A 23,363-nucleotide genomic window follows, 5' to 3' on the forward strand; every position below is an offset into this window, starting at 1 on the left:
AACCCTGAAATGAAGTGATCATGTCTTTATGGTCTTCACTGGTGAGGAAAAGTACTGCAAAAAGCCCTTAGTTATACATACTCATTTCTGTTCAATCACTCTCTACAAAATAACTTTGAAGCCCCATTTCTCAAATACTGTATGAATGTTTTGAAGAAAATTTCCTACGACTGTACGTTTTTTAATATTAACCCCTTAAAATAGAGCCCAAAGCATCACAATGCTAAATAAACTACTAGCTAACATGAAACTTACAAAATAAATAAGTAAACACAAAAAAAAGAGCAATCAGGTACGAAACTTGACGCCATGGCTAGCTGGACTCAAAGTGCTCAGGCTTCCTCTATCACAAAATCTAAAATTTAACTCCCCGAAGGGAACCAGAGCAATTACAGCTAAAACAAAAATCAAAGAGAGGTATGTGCTCAACTTTGATGAAGAAGAGGAAGCCATCAAACAAAGAAAATCTTCGAAAAAAGGTGAAAAGAGCGCACACACAAAAATGTAGGACAGTAGCGTGAAGCTGCGATCAGAGGAACAAAGCAGCAGGGTCATATGGAAGCACTGAAAGGTGATAGGATATGTAACGGCTCCTCACTTATTCTTCCCCTTAGAGGATTAGACTGGGAAAGGTCTATTCGGGTTGCATATATCTATGGTTATCTTAAGATACGTCCCTGATTTAAACACGATATCTTCGGATGGTCGTTCCGGGGGTTAGAACCCCGTGATACCTGACGGTAATTCTCTTATAATATCAATCGCAGAAATATTATACAGAAGGAAGCAGCCGGAGGAAACTTCCATCAGGATGACATGGCTCGAGCCCAAAAATTGATTTTACCTACGTCAAAATCCCTTTTATTATTCACACCTGAAAAGATAGGTAAATTTATAGCATATAATCTGTATATTCACATTTTGAAAAAAGGGAAAGATTTTCAAGCGAAAAATAGTAACCTTTAAAAGTAAGTTTTATACTTTCGTAAAATAATATATACAAAGAAAATTGTAATGTCAAGAGAATTTTCAATGTAAAAAGTTGTAAAACTCAGAGAATTTTTAATGTAAGAAATGCTATAAAGTTATCTTTCAAATAGTTTTTAGATGAAAATAAAAATGTAGAGTTTGAAGTAATCCCAAAAAACATTCTATTCAAGGGGCCACATTGCACGCCATAAAATGGATACAGCTGATCTTAGATCATATCCTTGAAAAAATCTTTATATTCTAATTTGATTTTGTACTGTTAGAGTTGACATATTTTTTTAGATGTGAAATGTTATGTCTCCAAGGTAATTATTCATAAGTTGAAGTAAGTGCCTTTTTTTGTCATATGGTATAATGATAAAGAGTAGAATCTTTCATTTATTAAGCAGATTTTCATTTTAATGCACACAGTAGGGGTTTCTTGGCCTTATGTTTTATTCATATATAATCAAACAAGAATGTTGAATTTAATGTAAGCCTCTTAATTTAGGATCTAATTGGAATCTGAGTGAGGTTATTACATTTCTTATACACCAAACAAGTTTTAAAATTGATGTTTTTCTTTTATTAATAAGCCTGAAATTGTTATTATTCTTTGAGTCTCCACAAGGTTCAGCTTTGAGAGTGCTAATTAATACTTTGCACTAGGCTTACTACATTGGATTATGATGTGTAATTTGATATGTATGATATAATGGTGCGAATAATTGGATTATTTGAAAAGAAATTTCGTTGCTCCCAGGGGCTGCTTCAGTCCATAAGGATAATGCATGGGCATATTTCTTCAATGGTAGATAGTAGATATCTGATTTTTTCTTAATCAAATAAGTATAAGTAAAGGTTAAATTGATTGTACAGTACATTGAAAATTCTGCATTTATTTAGATAACTTTTCTTAATGTAACATTTCACTTTGCCCATGACAACTTTTCCCAATGTAACATATTTCACTTTGCCCATTTTCCTTTAATTACCAGATAGTCTTTATAGAAATTTTATCTTTCATTTGTATAGATATTGATGTTGTATGTAATATGATATATTTTCTCTTTTACAGGTTCAACAAATAATAAATTCCAATTTAACAAACCTGGCAGTGCCCAACGTGCAGCAAATCTCCTTGGGACATCAGTAGAAGAATTAGCCCGCTCTATTTTTTATGCAAGTCCATCCACTCCATCAACAAGGGCTTCATTCAGGTAAGAAAGTACCTGTAGTAAAATTACTGTTTTTTTCAATTAGGTAAATGATATGGAATCATGAAAATTTTTTAAGCAGAATGACCAAATTTTTGTCATATTACTTGTTAATGTGTATTTTATTATACGTGTATCGCAGGTTTCTCGTTGATGCTCATATTTTCTTTTTATTATTACTTCAGATAACTATTTAAAGTTGCTGGATTAAATTTTCTTATTTTTTTGGTTGATTAAGTACAGCAATACTTGTTTTATAATTTTTGTTCCAAGAATTTTTAAGCTATTTAGCTAAATTTTACCAATTAGATATGGTAATCACAATAGAGCAATGTAATAGTGTTAATGTTTTTTATATAGAATATCTGGTACACAAAGGACATAAAAGAAAGGGCTTGAGTTGACAAAAGTACTGTACTATAAATCTTTGGATGAAGTCTAAGGTTTCATTTCAAAGTGGCATGTCGCACATGGTATGCCACTTTCATTTGAAAGGTAGTGGGGAAAGGGCTTTACGGCATTGATCTTCATTACCCTACAGAATCACAACAGATTTGTCAGCCTCTGCATCAGTCAATAGGTAGTGAAAGTAGGTGAGTACAATAGTTAAAAAAGTGAATGATAAATACAAGTGAGTAAAATATGTGCATAATGGCCTTCTCATCATCATACCTACTTTTCTTTCGTAAGGTCCTATTCAGGTGATATTTCCATCTTAATTGATTGGAAAAAGAAATCATAGATATACAATATAGTAATGTAAGAATGAATGAATACAGTAAGATGCTTCAATCTAATAAAAGAATATTAATGTTCCATGGAACATTAGTATTTAGGTATATCACCATTTTCCAGCTTCAAGGTCATTGATCCCCTTGGCAAACTGTTTATTATCTAAAAGTAAATGTTGCAGCATTAAATAAAATCCTTTTATGCAATACTGTACTTTATTAACAAAACAGTATGTAAAACATTGTCCTAGCACATGAGATCTTTAATTTTTTATAAGATTTGAATTTACTGAATGTCTTTATACAGTAGTTTGTTGACAGTGGCTTTTATAACAGCCTGAAAAGTCACTATATAGGTATTGGAGTAAAAATATATACAGATCTACTTGTAATCTGTTATATCATTATACTTGCACATGTGAGTCAGAAAGCTAATATCTACAAACTTTTTAAACGTTTTCACTCTCAACATTTATATCACTCCCTTCTGTGGAACCAACCAGGACAAACTGTGACTTGTGGTCCTTGTAAACCACTTACTCCCACTACTTCAATTCATACTACCAGGATCATATGTGCTACACTGTTGATCTTCATGTTTCTCCTGTGTTATGATAACCTGACAATGGATTGTTTATGTATGTTAGGACTTATTTAAAGATTATCGAGGTTTATCTTCTGTGCCTTTTAAAGTGAAGTTTTGTACTAAATGCTAAAGTAATAGGGTTTTTTAAAGAATAAATCAACCCCATTGTTCATACAGTACTCTGTAAGCTGCGTGTAGGGTTCACCATGGCAATTGTTGTCGGTTATAAGGAATGATTCAGTGTTTTAATGATCTAATTTTTCAGAAAAAAAAATGACAGTTTCTATATTGTATATATAAATTTGGTGACGGAGATAGAGATAGCAAGTATAAGAAGTAAGGATAAATTTTTTGGGATGAAGTAGATCAGGCTATTAACCCTTTCTTGTTCTAGCGCTGTGGAGGCTGGTTGTGAGGTACTGTAGGTTTGCACTGAATGGAAGTATTGATGTAAGAGTGGAAATTAGTTGGGCTTAAATTCAAATTGGCCACATATATGGAATAATTCTCTCATATTATCACTATTCTAGGTGATTCCTCGCTTGTATCATTAGCTAATAGAGTTTGGTCTTCTTCTTCCATGCTGGATATGACTGTTTATACAGTAATAGCTTAACCTATCAAACCTTTTCCAGGTGTGTTTGTATGTGATAAAGTCTCTGAATTGGTCGACCATATTGTTATTAAGGTCAATCACCAAAGTTAATCAAATCATTCAAAATAAGCTTTTCTTCTGATTCCTTCCCTTGCTTCTTGGAAAGAGTGTGGTTCAAGCTTCTGCTTTAGAGCTCATTTCAGCTAATTGGATTTTTGAATCATTATACAACCACACGAAATCTGTAGTAGAAGCTAAGGTCAGGACTGCTGAGGAGTTAACTAATTACTTGATTTCTGTTTTTGAACCAAGCACTCAGGATCAACCTTTGTGTGACATAACGCATTACTGTACATCTCTTCCAAAGTGAAAACGCCATTACTAATCTGATTACAGTTTATGGTTTAGCAAAAATTCAGATGAACCATAAATGATTCCACTTTTATCAGTTATATATTTTCAAGGATTCACTTTCACATTCAGATTTAATAAGAATTCCATTAGTTACTATATAATCTGGACGTCCATTTCTGAACACGTCTCTAACTAAATGAACGCACTGCTGCTGATACGATTACAGTTATTGGTTTGCCTGCTGTGAGGGAAACACTTTCACAATGGTTATTTAAATCATAGTATTACCTTGGACACGATACATTCAGAATCAATTCCCGTGTACACTCCCCGCAGTAATTGCTAAGAAAACCTGAGGAAGACATCTCAATGAACAGTAATAAGCAAACAATTTGGAGAAGGTCTGATCCTCATGACTAAGGAAAATGAAACGTTACCACTTACCAGCTAGAAAATTAGTTTCTCTACTAGGGTGTTTATTGAACGGAAAGAAAAGTGGAAATATTTTTATTTAAAAAAATTTTACTGGTAAAGGTTGATGAAACCAAGATTCTGAAGTAGAAGCAATATGAACATTAGGGAAGGTTCATAGAAATAATGAAAATTGTTCAATGATTTGACAATAATGTTGATAAAGGGACCAACACCTCAAATCCCCAAGTCCTATTAAGACTGTCATCTTTTTCTTCTTTGTATGATAAACTATATTTGTGAAGTTTTCTAGCATTTTTGTATTCAGAAAAAGCATTTGCTCACTCATCATAATGGACATTGTGGAAGACTTAGAATATAGTTTTTTGGAAGTTTAACTTTTAAAGCTTGATATGTTATATTTATTAAGTATATAATACTTATTAGTCAGAGAAAAATTGTACATTGGTTTTCATGAATACGTATTATACTTATATATGTTTAAAAGAGAAAGTAAGTGGTGAATAGGAAAAAATATATATTTTTTTCATTTCCATTTACACGAGTTTCAGCAACAGGAAATAATAAAGAGCTGATACTTAATTAGCCTGTTATGTGGCCAGTAGACATTCATATGTCAGCAACTATTCCAGTCAAGAGATGCATTATGCACAAACTTGTATGTATCTTTTTCTTGTTTCAGTGGTCTGTTCGAAACTTTTGATGACATAGTGTACATGATTCAACATGCTGGTGGTGATGGTGTTAGGTATAATTTCTAGTTGCCATGATATGTACACACACACTGACTCCATATTCCTAACTTTTTAACTACTATTCCATTTACGTAGACATACTTAATGATCCTAAATTAATCTTGAGATTTATAATTGGTCTAAATTTGAGGAGTTTATTACTGTTTTCTTTGCACTGCTATTTACAAGACATGAATCTCCAAACAAATTTGGGTAACATATAATTTTGGCTTCAATCATTTGGTTTTGGGATGCAGTATAGAAGAATATTTATACTGTAATGGGGAAGCTTGGTTACTTTTTGAATTCACAATGTGAGGAATTTAGATAATTGTTTAAACTTTTTTCACTTTGATAGTTTTCCTCATATTTAATTTGGTAAAAATGGATTAATGTAAGGGCTTAGAAACTTTTGACATGACTATGGTAATAGTGAAACCTCAAACTGCTTCAATCATCATTGATACTTTTCACATATTTGGCCATGCTTTATATGTACCTTGTTCCTATGAAATGTTAATTATTGCATAACTAGGTTTGCAAGAAACTGGTAGAATTTTTACCAAGGAATTCAGAATTTTTATGATTTTATTGACTAAATTGACAAAACTTCCTTAATGCTAAAAAATTTTGACAAACTTGAATTTGATACTGTTTTTTTTTAATAAATGATACAATAACTGCATGACAGGACATTGAATGCCTATTTTGACTCCTTTTCCTTTTGCATTTCATTCAGTTCAATTTATGTTATTTACCTAATTATATACAGTAAAAGGACTATATCACTCCTATGATTGCATGTTTAATTTTTAGAAATGCATGTAGATGCTTAGATAATTTTCAGAACTTGATTTAATTACCTGAAAAAAAATAAATTAAAATCTAATTTTCCTAATTTATTGCTGACACATTTGATTTAGAAATGAAAAAAAAAATTAAGTTTATTTTGATTAGAGCTGTTATTTCTAGACTATAAAAACTGAAATTTTCAATATTTAACTTAGCCGGTGATTATATAGCTGCAACTCTGTTGCTCGACAGACAACTCTACGGTAAAAACTCGCCAGCAATCGCTACACAGGTTGCGGGTGTGCCCAACAGCGCCATCTGTCGACCAGATACCCAGTTCTCAATGTAAACAAAGACTCAATTTTCTCTCTGTCGAGGTGTCGACAAGACGTACTTACTCGCTGTTGCTAAACTGGAGTTTTTTCACATCTAATTGGTGAAGTACTTTATTCTAGTTTTGAGCTTTCGCTGTGCAGGGTTTCTCTTCACACAAATCCTTGAACTCTTTTTGATAACGGATTCTTTGTTGATGACTTTTTGATAGTTTTTTGAATTTCCCTTTGACCAATTCAAAATGGCTGACCCTTCACAAGTCCCCAAATTTAGGAAGTGCAATGCTAGGGACTGTTCAAGGCGTCTTCCGAAGGCTTCTATCGACCCTCACACTGTTTGTTCCAATTGTCGGGATAAAACCTGTCAATTGGAAGATCGGTGTGAGGAGTGCGTTGGCCTTTCGGAATTCGATTTTATCGAATTTCAAAAGTATACACGTAGGCTAGAGAGAGATAGAGTTAGGAGAAGTTCTTCTCGTTCTATTGATATATCCTCTCCCCATGCCCCACAACCTATTCCTTCCCCTGTAGTGGTTGCTCCTAACCCCCCTCCTGGCACTCAGGAACCATCGATGGCTGATATGATGCGTGCCATCCAGGCTCTGGGTGAGAGAGTTGAGTCCCTTGCTAGTGACCGTAATCAGCTCATGGCGGATGTGAAGGAGCTTAAGTGCAAAAGTGCAGTGGGAAGTGCTAAAGTGCCGAGTGATAGTGTTGTGGATAGTGTTGAGCTTGAGGGTTCGTCTGTTCGTGCCTGTCGTCCTCCTAGTCCGGGACCTCTTGCAAGCTCCCAAGTTCAGGGGAGAAGCAATGTCGTACGACAAATGGGTTCGAGAGGCTTTAATCAGCGAACAGACGTTCCCTCCGTGGTATCGGGCGTATCTACCCAAGATCGCTCCTACCTAACTAAGACGAGAGAGCCCATTTATACCTCGTCTTCGGAAGGTGTTTCTCGCAAGAAACCTTGGACCAAGGTCTCACGACCGTTAAAACGCAAGTCGGTCCCTTCAGCGCAAGTCCAACGGCCCGGTTGTAGCCACTGGGTCAGTTCGGACTCGCTGCCGTCATCCGATGACTGCTCACCGCCTAAGAGAGGCAAAGCGGTACCGCTTCGGACAGTAACCCCGTCTGTCGCCGCACCTGCTCCCGTAGACCCTAAGTGGTCTCTACTGCAAGACATGCAGTCTAAACTGACGTCTCTAATGCAGGACTTTCGTGCGGAGAAGGTTGCTGCCGCACCAGCTAGTGCAGTACCTAGCCTACAACCTTCCACACGATCGGTTGTGCGTCCTGTGGACGCTGAGGTAACCTTCTCACGCACACCAGTTGAGAGAGTTCCTCCACCCATGCATTCCAGTGTGATCTGCCAGCCGCATGTTGACGTTAAGAGACGCACGGAGGTTGCCGTTGACGTTCAGGAGGTTCAACAACCGTCAGAGTTGCTTTGTTTTGACGCGGTGCGTCAACCTCCGCAACCCAGTGTGGTTTCCACTGCGCACCCACATCAGTCCAGACAGTCTGGAGTAGACGCGGTGCGTCCCCGCGCTGCCATGGTTGTTGCCAGCTCACAGACTGGGCAGCAGTTCCATGACGTTGCGTCCGGCTCAGTCACGCATGCACCCGTGCGACCGGACTCAGCGAACCAGCCGTTACCCACTCCGTTGCCGTTTCCTCATCAGTTGTCGGATGAGGAACTTTCTGATGATGATGTTGCTGCACACATAGATGAACCACAATCAGATTTGGACGAGCCTAAGTCTACTCAACCCTCTTTGGACTTTAGAAAAGTTTTGGCCATCTTCAAAGAGTTGTTTCCGGACCAGTTTGTTTCTGTGGCTCCTCGTTCTCCGCCGTCAGAGTTTGTGTTAGGCATGCCTTCTACCACTCCTGCCTTTACTAGACTCGTCCTCGCACGCTCGTCCAAGAGAGCTTTGCGGGTGATAGGAGAATGGTTGCAGTCCAAGAAGAGTTTAGCGAAGACAGCCTTTGCGTTTCCCCCTGCTAGACTCTCTTCTAGATCGAGCGTCTGGTATGCCACGGGAGAAGTTCTCGGCTTGGGAGTTCCTGCCTCTGCCCAGGGCGACTTCTCAAGTCTTGTAGACTCCCCGCCGCCTTGCCATGAGACGCTCAAAGATATGTTGGTCATCTTCGGACCTGGACCACCTTTTGAAAGGTATCTTTAGGGCCTTCGAAGTTTTTAACTTCTTAGACTGGTGTCTAGGAGCCCTAAGCAGAAAGATCTCTCCGACAGAGAAAGAGACTTCCTTGCTCATTATGTCCTGCATGGACAAGGCCGTACGTGATGGGTCTAATGAGCTTGCTGCATCATTTGTGTCCGGAGTCCTTAAAAAGCGTGAAAACCTATGCTCATTCCTTTCAGCTGGAGTTACACAGTGCCAGAGATCTGAGCTTCTCTTTGCTCCTCTTTCCAAGTGCCTTTTTCCAGAAGCCCTGATTAAGGAAATAGCCACTTCATTGGTGCAGAAGGACACTCACGATCTTGTTGCGTCCTCCGCTCGCAAAGCTCCCCCTTTGCCTACCTTGTCAGCTAGACCAAGGATGGACACTCCAGCGTCCCGTTTTATTCCGCCCTTTCGTGGCAGAGCCTCCAGCAGAGGAGGTGCTCGTGCCGAAGGGAAACGAGGAAAGAAGAAAGGATCCAAGTCCTATAAGGGCAGAGTCTGACTGCCCGCATCTTCAGACAGCAGTGGGAGCCAGACTCAAGAACTTCTGGCAGACCTGGGAGAAGAGAGGCGCAGATGCACAATCTGTGAAGTTGCTCAGAGAGGAGTACAAGATCCCTTTTGTACGGAAACCCCCTCTAGCAACGTCTCCCATCGATCTCTCTCCCAGGTACAGAGAGGAAGACAAGAGACGAGCCTTGAAACGGGAAGTGTCTCTTTTACTAGAGAAGGGAGCGGTGGTCAAAGTCTCGGACCTTCAATCTCCGGGATTCTACAACCGACTCTTCTTGGTGTCAAAGAAGACAGGAGGGTGGAGGCCGGTGCTAGACGTCAGTGCTCTGAATGTCTTTGTCACAAAGCAGACGTTCTCCATGGAGACCACAAAGTCAGTCTTAGCAGCGGTCAGAAGGGAAGACTGGATGGTCTCTTTAGACCTAAGGGACGCCTACTTCCACGTCCCCATCCACCCGGACTCCCAACCTTTTCTGAGATTCGTTTTCGAAAAGGTTGTCTACCAGTTTCAAGCCCTGTGCTTTGGCCTAAGCACAGCTCCTCTTGTGTTTACGAGGCTGATGAGGAATGTAGCCAAATTCCTTCATTTATCGGACATCCGAGCCTCCCTCTATTTGGACGACTGGCTTCTCAGAGCTTCTTCCAGTCGTCGCTGTCTGAAGGATCTAAAGTGGACTCTAGATCTGACCAAGGAATTGGGTCTCCTTGTCAATATGGAAAAGTCACAACTGGTCCCATCCCAAACTATTGTGTATTTAGGGATGGAGATTCACAATCTAGCTTTTCGGGCTTTTCCGTCGGCCCCCAGAATAAGCCAAGCCCAGTTATGCATCCAGAACATGCTGAAGAAGGAACAATGCTCAGTCAGGAAGTGGATGAGTCTGGTAGGGACGCTATCATCCCTGGAACAATTTGTGTCATTAGGAAGACTACACCTCCGTCCTCTTCAATACCATCTAGCTTTTCACTGGAAAAAGGACAAGACGCTAGAAGCGGTCTCGATCCCCATTTCCGAAAAGATGAAGTCTTGCCTGACTTGGTGGAAGGACAGTATCAACCTAAGAGAGGGTCTTCCCCTGGCTGTTCAGACTCCCAACCACGTTCTCTTCTCGGACGCATCGGACGTAGGCTGGGGCGCGACATTAGACGGTCGGGAATGTTCGGGACTCTGGAACTCGAGTCAAAGGATCATGCATATCAACTGCAAGGAGCTGCTGGCAGTACATCTGGCCTTGAAAAGCTTCAGGTCTCTCCTTCGAGGCAAAGTGGTGGAAGTGAACTCGGACAACACCACTGCCTTGGCGTACATCTCCAAGCAAGGAGGGACCCACTCACTGACGTTGTACGAGATCGCAAGGGACCTGCTCATCTGGTCAAAAGGTCAAAACATATCACTAGTAACGAGGTTCATCCAAGGCAACTTGAATGTCATGGCAGATTGTCTCAGTCGGAAAGGGCAAGTAATTCCAACAGAATGGACCCTCCACAAGGATGTATGCAAGAGACTTTGGGCCACTTGGGGCCAACCAACCGTAGATCTCTTTGCAACCTCGATGACCAAGAGGCTCCCAATATATTGCTCACCAGTCCCGGACCCAGCAGCAATACATATAGATGCCTTTCTCCTAGATTGGTCGCATCTAGATCTATACGCATTCCCACCGTTCAAGATTGTCAACAAGGTACTGCAGAAGTTCGCCTCTCACGAAGGGACAAGGTTGACGCTAGTTGCTCCCCTCTGGCCCGCGAGAGAATGGTTCACCGAGGTACTTCGATGGCTAGTAGACGTTCCCAGAAGTCTTCCTCTAAGGGTGGACCTTCTACGTCAGCCACACGTAAAGAAGGTACACCAAAGCTTCCACGCTCTTCGTCTGACTGCCTTCAGACTATCGAAAGACTCTCGAGAGCTAGAGGCTTTTCGAAGGAGGCAGCCAGTGCGATTGCTAGAGCAAGGAGAACATCCACCCTTAGAGTCTACCAATCGAAGTGGGAAGTGTTCCGAAACTGGTGCAAGTCAGTATCTGTATCCTCGACCAGTACCTCTGTAGCTCAAATAGCTGACTTTCTCTTATACCTGAGAAAAGGACGATCACTTTCAGCTCCCACTATCAAGGGCTACAGAAGCATGTTGGCATCGGTCTTCCGGCATAGAGGCTTAGATCTTTCCAACAATAAAGATCTTCAGGACCTCCTTAAGTCTTTTGAGACCACGAAGGAGCGTCGTTTGGTTACACCTGGTTGGAATTTAGACGTGGTACTAAGATTCCTCATGTCAGACAGGTTTGAGCCGCTACAATCAGCCTCCCTGAAAGATCTCACTTTAAAGACACTTTTCCTGGTATGCTTAGCCACAGCTAAAAGAGTCAGTGAGATTCATGCCTTCAGCAAGAACATCGGATTTTCGGCAGAAAAAGCTACATGTTCGCTACAACTTGGTTTTCTAGCCAAAAATGAGCTGCCTTCTCGACCTTGGCCGAAATCGTTCGATATTCCCAGCTTATCGAATATGGTAGGCAATGAACTAGAAAGAGTCTTATGCCCTGTGAGAGCTCTTAAGTTCTATTTAAGGGATTTTGACGAAGGAAAAATCTATTTCTGGGGAGAGACCTGTGGCGCCCGGCGAAAAGTCCTTCTTGTATACCTTTTCTGATAAAAACCTTCCAATTATACCAGAGAAAGATAAAAGCATGGAATGCTGAGGTTACAACCCTCGCGCGAGCACCTTTTGGGTGTCGTGTATAAAGCAAAGGCGCGTGAAATCCACTATTCACAGGTTGTCTTCCATTTAGTTAATTCCTTCGCCAAAGGGATGGGCCGATACAGAGGCCCTAGACACATCCCCATCGCCGCACCACCCACGCCACGACGCGAGCGCCATCTGAACAACATCCTTCTGTATTGACCATGATGGCTTGGAAAGGAAAGGGTGGGATCGTGTAAAATAAGGGGAAGGGTTTCGCCGGGCGCCACAGGTCTCTCCCCAGAAATAGATTTTTCCTTCGTCAAAATCCCTTTTCTGGGTCGAACCTGTGGCGCCGGGCGAAAATGTACCAGAGAATGCCTTCCAAGCCCAACAATAACTACTAATTTAATAAGGGGAGAGAAACAACACCATGTAAAGAAAATCATATATAATTCAGGTAAGTAGGCATAAAATATAAACTAGCCACAGGGCATAGTGATAACAAGGAAACCTCTGAGTATCAGAGGAAAACATGCAACAAAACTGACATGGCTAAGAATATCCCAACTTAATAACAAGGGAAAACAATAATAGTTACAATCATATTAACCTACTGTAATATGTAATACACTTAGGGCTAACGAACCACCAAGGAAGCGGCGTCGTGGTGCGAGTGGCGGGTAGGAGGGAGAAGAGAAGAGATGGATGAAAGGAAGAACAAAAGATCAATGGGGAGAGATAAGGCTCCCAGCTGCAACCGTTGGATATTTAAGAGCCTGTAAGTTCTTTAGATAGTGGCGTTTGAAGACCATAGGAGATTTCCAACCCGTGTACTTCTTAAGGTTATCAAAGTCCATATTCTGGAAATAGTTGATGGAGGTAGCTATCGATCGGATATCATGAGCATGGGGAAATGAACCCGGATTGGCTTGTTTAATGAAGTATAGGATCTGTTGCCTAATGCCACGTATGGAAATGGTACCTCCTTGTTCTCTGATAAACAAGGGGCCAGACGATTGGGTAGCAGTCCTGGCTAAAAAGGCCCTGAGAGTGGTGACCGGACATAGAGAAGTATCTTGGAGAAGAGGAATAATCTTCCAAGGGGACCACCTATTTTGGGGGTCCTCGTTCTTAGCTAGGAACGCCCTGTCTGGTGAAAGAAGTACCTCACCTGAAGGGAGGAAATCCATGTTCTCTGAGTTTCGTGAGAGAGCTGCTAGTTCTGAGATTCTGGAACCCGAGGCCAAAGCTGTTAGAAATAAAGTCTTCCTAAGAAGAGTGATATAAGAGCAGGATTCGTTGTCCGTGTCGGAGGCCAGTTTGAGGACATCATTTAGAGACCAAGAGACCTTTTGAGGACGGACCGAAGGTCGAAGCCTAGCACATGCTTTTGGAATAGATGAGAAATAAGACTCCGCCAGGTTAATGTTAAACCCAACCAGGAAGACTTTCCTCAGAGCTGACTTAATGGTGGTTATAGTGCTAGCTGCTAGGCCTTTGTCAAAAATGGACCTAAAGAAGGAGATGGCTAAATTAGGAGTCATAACCGAATGGTCTGAAGTCCTTAAGAAATCCGCTAGTTTCTTAACCGCCGAATCATATTGGCGAATCGTTGAGTCCCTTTTGTCTGATTCTATAAAGAGGACATTATCTGGGTCGATGTTTGCGTCCCTACGTGCCGCAAACTTCATGAAATCCACAAAGTTAGGGTTTTGGCTATCCTTGAGGAATCTGACACAGTCCGTGTTTGGACCACCTGGGTCAGTTTGGGGAATGGGATCCGGAAGGGACGGAGTTTCAACTCGAGGAGGAGAGGAAACCAACTGCTCTTTGGCCAGTGAGGTGCCACTAAAGCTACTACCCCGTTGAAGGAGCGGAGTTTGTGCAAGACTTTCAGTAGAAGATTCACTGGAGGGAATAAGAAGATCTTCTGCCAATGGTTCCAATCCAGGGTTAATGCGTCCATGGCATAAGCCTGAGGGTCCAGGTTCGGTGTCACATAACACGGGAGTTTGTGATTGAGTCGGGTCGCGAATAGATCTACCTGGAGACCTGGAACCAGCCTGAGTATCCACCGGAAGGAGTGCATGTCCAGGGACCACTCCGATTCCAGTGGGCTCGTCCTGGATAATGCGTCTGCTATCACATTCTGGACTCCTGCTAGGTGAGTTGCTGACAGGAACCAGTCTTTGTCGGCTGCCAAGGTGAAGATAGTGATTAGGATCTGATTCAGGTTGGGTGATTTGGACCCCCCCCTGTTGAGGCAGTGGACTACGGCCGTACTGTCTGAGACTACTCTGATGTGGGTCGACCTCGGAGGGGAGATTCTCTTCAGGGTCAAGAACACCGCCATGGCTTCGAGAACATTGATATGGAACTGTCTCATGGCGGGTGACCAAGAGCCCTGACACATCTGATGTTGGGAGTAACCCCCCCAACCACTCAGAGACGCGTCGGTATGAATTGTCACTTGTGGAGAGGGGAACTGTAGAGGAACTGACTTGGAGAGGTTCCTCCGATCGGACCATGGTCGTAGTCTCATTTTCAAGACAGAGGGGATCTTCGAGGTCTTGTCTCTTAAAGGTATTGTCGCCCTCTTTCTCCAAACTCGATTGATGTCTTTGAGTTTGGCTTTTAATAGGAGATCGGTCAGTGAGGCAAACTGGAGTAGGCCGAGGACTCGTTCTAAAGCTCTTCTGGACACCTGTTTGTGTTTGAGAAAGTTCCTGACCTTGGAAGCTATCTCCCTCACCTTCTTGGGAGGAAGGGAGAGCTTGTGCTTTGAGAGGTCCCAACGGATGCCTAACCATTCGAAGAGGCTTGATGGTTGTAGGCGGGACTTCCGGAGGTTGACTTGGAAGCCCAGTTTGGAGAGAAAATGGAGTACCTTCGACGTAGCTCTTTTGCATTCCTGGTGCGACTGGGCCCAAATGAGCCAATCGTCCAGATAGGCGACGATTTGTATCCCTTGGTGTCTGAGTTGCTCGAGCACCGTCTCCCCCAGTTTCGTGAATACCCTGGGGGCAATGCTGAGACCGAAGGGCATGACTTTGAATGCGAAGGCTCTCTTGCCGAGACGGAAGCCTAGATAAGGAGAGAAGTTTCGAGCTACTGGGACATGATAATAGGCGTCGGTAAGATCGATAGAGGTGGTGACGGCCCCACGGGGAAGTAAGGTCCGTACCTGAGAGATAGTCAGCATACGGAACTTGTCGCAAAGGATGTAAGAGTTGAGCTTCGACAAGTCCAGAACTACCCTCAACGCCGACGAGTCTTTCTTCGGGACTGTAAACAGGCGGCCTTGGAACTTCAGGGATCGAACCCGCTTGATTGCTCTCTTCTTGAGTAACTCCGCAGTGTACTCTTCCAGGATGGGAGTGGGTCTCTGGAAGAAGGTCACCGGTGGAGGAGGGGATCCCTGTGACCATTTCCAACCCAAGCCCCTTGATATTATGCTGTGAGCCCATGGACTGAAGGTCCAATGATCCCGGAAGTGATAAAGTCTCCCTCCTACCGGCATCACATCATTGGGAGGGAGTGAACTTAGGGCCCCTCCCTCCACGGGAACCCCTTGCTCTGGGCCCGCCGCGTTGGCGGAACTGTCCTCTACCTCTGGAACTCCCTCTTTGGTATCCACGAAAGGAACCGGAGGGTTCGTAGGCAGGGTTGTATGCAGGTGAGGGCATCCAAGAGGGGTTGGGCTGTGTACCAGGGGGAGCAGCGAGGTAGACTACCTGCTGAGGAGGCGCCTGTTGTCGAGAAGTCGAGGCCGCGGAAGGCTGTGGGGACGAGGTACCCCGGGCCGCTTTGTAAGGACTAAACCTCAGCTTCTTCTTGAAGAATGTGTGTCTCTGGGGTTCGAACCTCTTTTTGGCTGAGAGACCCCACCTTACCTGCAAATTCTGGTTTGCCCTCGCTGCGTCCTGAAGAACCTTATCCACCTCGGTCTGAGGGAAGAGGGTCTTACCCCAGCAGGAGGAAGCTATCAGTCTGTTCGGCTCATGCCTGATGGTGGCCTCCGACAGAACGAACTTCCTGCAACTAACCCGTGCTGACCAGAAGTCATGGAGATCTATTTGGTAGGATAGCAGCTGGTTCTTTGTGGCGACTCTGAACAGCGTTTCCTCTGGGTAAAGAGATGCAAGGGACTCCATGGAGGTGATGGATTGGAGGGACCTAGCAAGTCTAGTACGGGTCTCGAACTCAGTTTTGAGAAGACTCTCTATTAATCTGGGAAGCTTCTCAGAGAAAAGAGTAGAGGCACAGTCCGGGTCTAGTTTCCCCACCGTGAAGGTAGAGGCCGCAGCATCCCAGGCTGCCGAGGAACCCGGAATAAGCAAAGAGGTGGGGTCCGTCTCCTTGAGAGCCGGCATGGAAGAGCCTTCTTTGATGGCCTGTATAGTCAGCTCTGTGACTTTGTCTATGAGCGGCAAAGAGATGGAGGCCGCTGTCGTAAAAATAGTGTAGGAACCCTTGTGAGGGGTGAGCTTTGAGTTAATACACCCCCACTCTGATAGTGTTCTGGCCCAGATAGCCTGGGCCTGCTCTTTTGGAAATATGACCGTTTCCTTCGGTACCTTGTCCATACGGACCAATGCATGTTCCTTTAACCGTACAAAACCATTGAACGGGAATGCTAGGCCAGGGGGATAGAACTCCAGGTCCTCTAGAGGGCGGGTGCCCATGCCCTCCAGAGTTAGGGAGCCATCTACGAATGGAGCATGCAAAGCAAACCGCCAAGGATTGTTTTTATCGAAGGGCGGCAGCTTCGATGCGTCTGGGGCAGAAGGGGGAGGGAACTGAGTTCCGGCGCGGATCAGAGTAGCCATCATATCCTTAATCTCTGTTATTGCACCAGAGTGATGTTGAACTTGATCCCTGACCAATCCTTTGATCAGTTGGATGGGGAGGAGATCAGCCCAGGGTACCTGAAAGTCACCCGTTGGTTTTTTCTTGGATTTGGTAGACTTAGACTTCTTAGGAGTAGTGGTTTTACGAGGAGCAATATGAATATCAGGAGCTGTCGAGGGTCCGGGGACCGGTGACGTTGATACTGGCAAAGCTGAAGTCTTATAAGTTCGAAGTGGCTTCACCTTGGGTCGTACGGAGGCAGAGGGATCCCGAGGAGAAGCCTTAGAGTTATCAAAACCTAGAAAGGAAGAGGTAGAAGAGGGAGTAGGAGAGAAAAGGGTTTCCACCAACTCGGCACCACTTACCTGCTCGTCCCTGGGTTCTACGTCTATATCCAGACCAGCCATGTCCATTGGTACGAGGGTTTCGTCCTCCACGGAAATGGTAGCCCTGACTTCTTCAATTAAAGGGGCAGCAAGGTCAGGAGAGACTGCAGCAGTAGTCGAGCCTGGGAAGAGACGGGAGGCCATATCCCCATCGAGGAGATAGGGAGCGCCAGACGGGGCATTCCTGCCAAAGCCCGACACCCACGGCCGAAGAGTAGCCCTTGCTGACCGAAGAGAGACATCATCGGCCTGTAAGATTTGCAGTGATTAGTGATGGAGGAGGGGGTTTGCCCTCCTAAATATACTGTGTATATCATACTTTTACGAGGCCAATCTGAAGCTTTATGGTGTTCAGTTAAGAAACCATCTTTGCCTATGTCAAAGAATGCTTTATCCTACTTTATCAGACTGTTAATACGAGAAGCTCATTCACATCTGAGTGAGGAAGACCAAGCATTGCTTAAGGTGAGGACACACGAAGTTAGAGCTGTCGCAACTTCCGTGGCCTTTAAGCAAAATAGATCTCTGCGAAGTATAATGGACGCAACCTATTGGAGAAGCAAGTCAGTGTTTGCGTCTTTTTATCTAAAGGATGTCCAGTCTCTTTACGAGGACTGCTACACACTGGGACCATTCGTAGCAGCGAGTGCAGTAGTGGGTGAGGGCTCAACCACTACAATTCCCTAATTCCATACCCTTTTAATCTTTCTCTTGAAATGTTTTTATTGTTGTTTTTTGGGTTGTCCGGAAGGCTAAGAAGCCTTTCGCATCCTGGTTGATTTGGCGGGTGGTCAAAGTCATTTCTTGAGAGCGCCTAGATTAGGGGTTTTGATGAGGTCCTGTTGTATGGGTTGCAACCCTTGATACTTCAGATCCTAGGGGTCGATCAGCATCCTAAGAGGATCGCGAGGCTCCGTAAGGAAGACGTACTTAAAAGGCAGAGTAATTGTTCAAGTCGACTTCCTTACCAGGTACCTATTTATTTTGTTTTTGTTATTTTGATAACTTCTAAAATGAAATAAAAACTCTTAGCTCATAAAAGTGTAAACACATACTGTATTGCTGGTCTCTACCCACCCCCTTGGGTGTGAATCAGCTATATAATCACCGGCTAAGTTAAATATTGAAAAATGTTATTTTGATTATAAAATAAATTTTTGAATATACTTACCCGGTGATTATAAATTAAATGACCCTCCCTTCCTCCCCAATAGAGACGCAGTGGGACGAGGAGAAAATTGAGTCTTTGTTTACATTGAGAACTGGGTATCTGGTCGACAGATGGCGCTGTTGGGCACACCCGCAACCTGTGTAGCGATCGCTGGCGAGTTTTTACTGTAGAGTTGTCTGTCGAGCAACAGAGTTGCAGCTATATAATCACCGGGTAAGTATATTAAAAAATTTATTTTATAATAAAAATAACATTTTTGTTTAAGATACATTATATGTATAAAGGAAATCCTAATTATAAGCATTGCCAAATACTGGTGTTTCATCATAACCCCAGCAATCATAATAAGCCTCCAATTATGGTTGAAAAAATATGAATTTACAGAGGAGGAGATACTGGCTATGTGTCCACTAAATGTATGGAAAGTACACAAAGTCCCAGGTACATCAATGATTATTCTTACTTTCTAGGATGCTGATGTACCATTCCATATTATTTTTGAAAGTGAAATTATTAAAGTACAACCTTTCAAGCAGAAGCCCCTGCAATGTTATAATTGTTTTAAATTTGGACACCCGTCTAAAGTTTGCAAAAATGAAAAAGGTGTGGCACTTGTACACTTGAAGCCAGGTGTTTAAATTGCAATTCGAATCATAAATCCACTGACAGGAGCAGTGAGTTGTATAAGTTGGAAGAAGCTGTCCTCAACAAATCATATTTAGAGCATATAAGTGTGAGACATCCCAAAAGACTATTAAATAAATCAAATAGCTATGGTGAGGCATTAAAATCAAACCCACCTAGTACTGCCAATAGTTAAAAAAAAAAGAAATATACCATCTGATACAAAGCTGAATGACGATGTAAACATATCTCCTGAGGCTTTGCCACGGTGTATTAACAGTGGGGCATTACCCATCTCTGAAGAACCTTTGTCCCCCAATACAAAATAAAATAGTACAAACCTCTCTCAGGCCATGTCCTTGCCTGATTTCATGGAGGTTCCACTTAAAAACAACTTACCTGATGCACCTGTATTGGGAAATGCGCAAAAACCTAGAACTTCACCATCTATTAATAAAAAAAAGAGAGAGACCTCCATCTCTCTCGCCCCCCTCCATAAGAAAAATTAAAGTTATGACATCAAATAAATTTGATGCTTTGTCTTGATGTTTCTGATGAACCGAAAGATAACTTGAATAAACCAGAAGTTCAGGTTGAGGTCCATCATCTGCCTCAACAAATAGATCAAAAGGACACAAAGGAAAAGAAACACATAACACCCAATGTCTCAAGACCATCTCCAAAGAAATCTACAAGAAATGATGGTAGATTAATAACTGCCAATGGGAAGACCTCATGCAAAATGTCTTCCAGAAATAATCCATAGTTTTCTCCTCAAATTTTGGAGTGGAATTGTCATGGTTTGAGGGCCAAATATGAAGAACTTAAGCTTCCAATTATTGAGCATTCTCCCATAATTGTATGCCTACAGGAAAGCAAGCTTGATGCTAACACTCCTTGTCCTTGAGAGTATGTTAGCTATAGAACAGCATATAATCAACAAGCAGGGAGCCATGGCGGAAATCTCATGTACATTCGTCGAGATGTTTCCCAAATATATCTATCTATTTGTACACCTATGCAGGCAGTGGCTGTATTGATTGATATAGGGGGAAATATACATTATGTTCTCTGTACTTACCTCCAAGTGATAACATTTCCTATGATAATTTAGTAGAGGTGATTCAACAACTCCCTCAACCTTTTCTCTTGCTGGGAGATATGAATGGTAGATATCTTTTATGGGGTGATGTTTTAGCAAACACAAGGGGAAACATTATAGCATCACACACTTTCATGTCCAGAGAGGTTCCTTGTCGTGCATTGACCTGTCAATCACAAGCTCTAATTGTCTTCTCAACTTTGATTGAAGGACATTAGATGATTGGCATACTTGTGATCATCCACCAATCATTATAAACACGAATAATGGTCCACCTTTACAGAGATCGCCACGATGGAATCTTGACAAGGCAGACTGGGATAGATATCGTGAGCTAAGCAAATTTGAAGTGAATGCAGAACAGTTTGAAAATATTGATGATGCCATAGACTTATAGCAAGAGTTAATTCAATTCCCAAAACAACAGGGTTATTCAAATGACGACCAGTCCCCTGGTGGTCTTCAGAACTAACTTCCCTGCACAAAGCCACAAGAAGGTCTTTAACTTGATTTTACAGACGCCGTACCGAGGACAATTTTATTATATACAAGAAATGTAGAGAATAGTTCCATCTTGCCATGAAAGAAGCTAGTCGCCAGTCTTGGCTATCTTTTGTTTCCTCCATTAACAGTAGAACACCACCATCCTCTGTGTGGAGAAAAGTGAAAAAGATAGCTGGCAAATTCACCCCCAACCCACCACCAGTATTGAAGGTGAATGATCAGTATGTGACTGGAGCAACTGAGGTTAGCAATGCCCTGGCTGATCATTTCTCAAATGTATCATGTAAGTGTGAAAAGCTCCTGGACACCAGTATAGAAGCATTGAAGAAAACTAAATTTTAAATTTTGCATCAGGAAGGGAAGAGTCATACAATTCTCCTGTTACAAAAAGAGAGTTTGATTCCGCACTTAATGCGTGTAATGACACAGCCTCTTGACCCGATGGAATTCCATATGCAGTGTTTACACATGTACCCGTTAATACAAAATTATTCATTTTAAGCGTTATTAACAGAATATGGCATGATCATAGTTATCCAAGTGTTTGGGAACTAGCCATTATTTTAGCCATTTTGAAATCTGGTAAGGATAAGTTTTTAATCACAAACTAGTGACCAATTGCATTGATATCTTGCTTATGTAAGGTCTTGGCGAAGATGGGCAATGCAAGACTGATGTGGTACCCAAAAAAGGGGTATTTTATCACCTATCCAGTGCGGATTTAGAAAAATGCATTCAACGATTGATGTGTTATAACTTGAGTCCTCTACTTGTGAAGCCTTTGCTTCCAAACAGCACCATGTAACAGTCTTTTATTACCTTGAAAAGGCATATGATACTGCATGGAGATATGGTATAGTTAAAATCATTCATAATTTGGGATTACGAGGAGAGCTACCATTGTTAATTCAATCATTTATTTCATATAGATTTTTTCAAGTGAGAGTGGGGGAAACTCTATCGTAGAGAAAATGTCAGGAAGGAGGAGTTCCCCAGGGTAGTGTGCTAAGTGTAATCCTATTTGTGCTTGCTATTAATGGGATACCATGTGTCATTCCTCAAGATATTCTCTCGACACTATTTGTGGATGATCTCTCCATATCATTTGCTGGAGCTAGAATGGCAATGGTTGAGGGAAAATTACTACTCTCTATTGACAAAATTATTCAATGGGCTGATATGAATGGGTTCAAATTTTTGACAAGCAAAACTGCTATTATCCATTTCTGTCGTATCCGGGGAGTGCATCCAGATGTGGATATATACATGAAAGGTCAATGGATCCCATGAGTAGGTGAAGCTAAATTTTTAGGATTGATATTTGATTGTAGGCTTACATGGGTTTCTCACTTGAAAGTGTTAAAATGTCTTTATGCCTTGAATCTTTTAAAAGTATTGTCCTATTCATTATGGGAGCCAGATTGCAAAACTATTTTGAAATTATAAAAGGCCGTAATTTTTCCAAAATTCGGTACTGTATATGCTTAGGTTGCGAAGACTCCCTAACTCTTCAGCCTTTCAGACTGCAAGCCTTGTAAGGCACTGAACATACTTTGAGTTGCACCCAAAATCTCCTCAACCTTATGGCTTTCGGGTGAAACAATTATGAAACCGTCTTGATATAATTAGAAGTAAGATGCTTCCATTTAAGATATCATCAACCCCTCGGTGGAAATTACCAGAGATATTATTTTGTAAGTATTTTGTTGATGTTAAAAAGAAAATGACTGAATTAGAAGCAGGGTCTTTTTTTATGGAACATGTTGCAGAACATAGAGAATCGACTTTTATATATACCGATGGCTCCAAATGTGATGCTGGCATTGGATTTGGAATACTGTATATAGTAATTCTTTTAACAGTAGAGGTGCGCTTCCTCCCATATCTTTCGTGTTTGCTGCCGAAATATATGGTATACTTACCGCTATAGAGAAAATAGCGTTAAAAGAGGAGGGCAATTCTACCATTTTTAGTGGTGCAAGAAGTGTCCTTCAAGCTTTATTAGAAGGTTTTAATTCCAGTAACCTTTCAGTTTTAAAGATTTTAGATAGTTTAACTGAGAATAAGATGAGAGAAATTGCATATGTTATATTCTTATGAAGCTGGTCTAGTGTAGAGTAAATACAGTAGTTTGTTCTTGTATTCTATTTGTGTTTTCATATGTGCATTGCAGAGGTGAATAGCCAGCTCTTAAGATGAGTTCCTCTCATGTAGGTACAAGTCTGTTTTGTAAAGTATGCAAGACTTTCATTGTAATCTGTTTTAGAGTGTTATGTGATCCGTGTGAGATGTGAACAAGGGCTTATGTAAAGGTTTTTATATTTTTATGAGGTATTGCGTCATGTTTGAGAGAAAATACGCAATTCTTATATTTGGCCACATGTTTTGGAAGAATCTCAGAAATCCTAGTGTTAGGTTTATCTTTTTTTTTTTATTTCCGAGGAGGGGGGCTGGGCGGGGCTGCTGTGAGAGCGTTGCCGTGTAGCAGGGTTGGTTCTCCTGTTCGATACGTGATAGTTGATAACTCTGATGCCCTTCAACCCGCAAACTTCCAGATTTCAGGCCTAGGATATTCTAGAAGTAGCTAAGTTTCATATTATAGTA

At 42.0% G+C, this 23,363-nt stretch overlaps 1 protein-coding gene across 1 annotated transcript in view; it reads left to right on the forward strand.

Moving 5' to 3' along the window:
* The window catches only part of LOC137657946 (uncharacterized), a 232,683-nt gene extending 226,518 nt beyond the window's left edge, over positions 1-6,165 (forward strand). Inside the window, exons 8-9 of the mRNA XM_068392663.1 lie at positions 2,048-2,189; positions 5,567-6,165. Of these exons, the coding sequence (XP_068248764.1) occupies positions 2,048-2,189; positions 5,567-5,645 (221 nt within the window). The 3' untranslated portion in view covers positions 5,646-6,165. The remainder of the gene's footprint in view (positions 1-2,047; positions 2,190-5,566) is intronic.
* Positions 6,166-23,363: the final 17,198 nt, after the last annotated feature.

The sequence above is a fragment of the Palaemon carinicauda genome, chromosome 18 (genome assembly GCF_036898095.1).
Source record: "Palaemon carinicauda isolate YSFRI2023 chromosome 18, ASM3689809v2, whole genome shotgun sequence".
In the NCBI taxonomy this organism is placed as follows: Eukaryota; Metazoa; Arthropoda; class Malacostraca; order Decapoda; family Palaemonidae; genus Palaemon; species Palaemon carinicauda.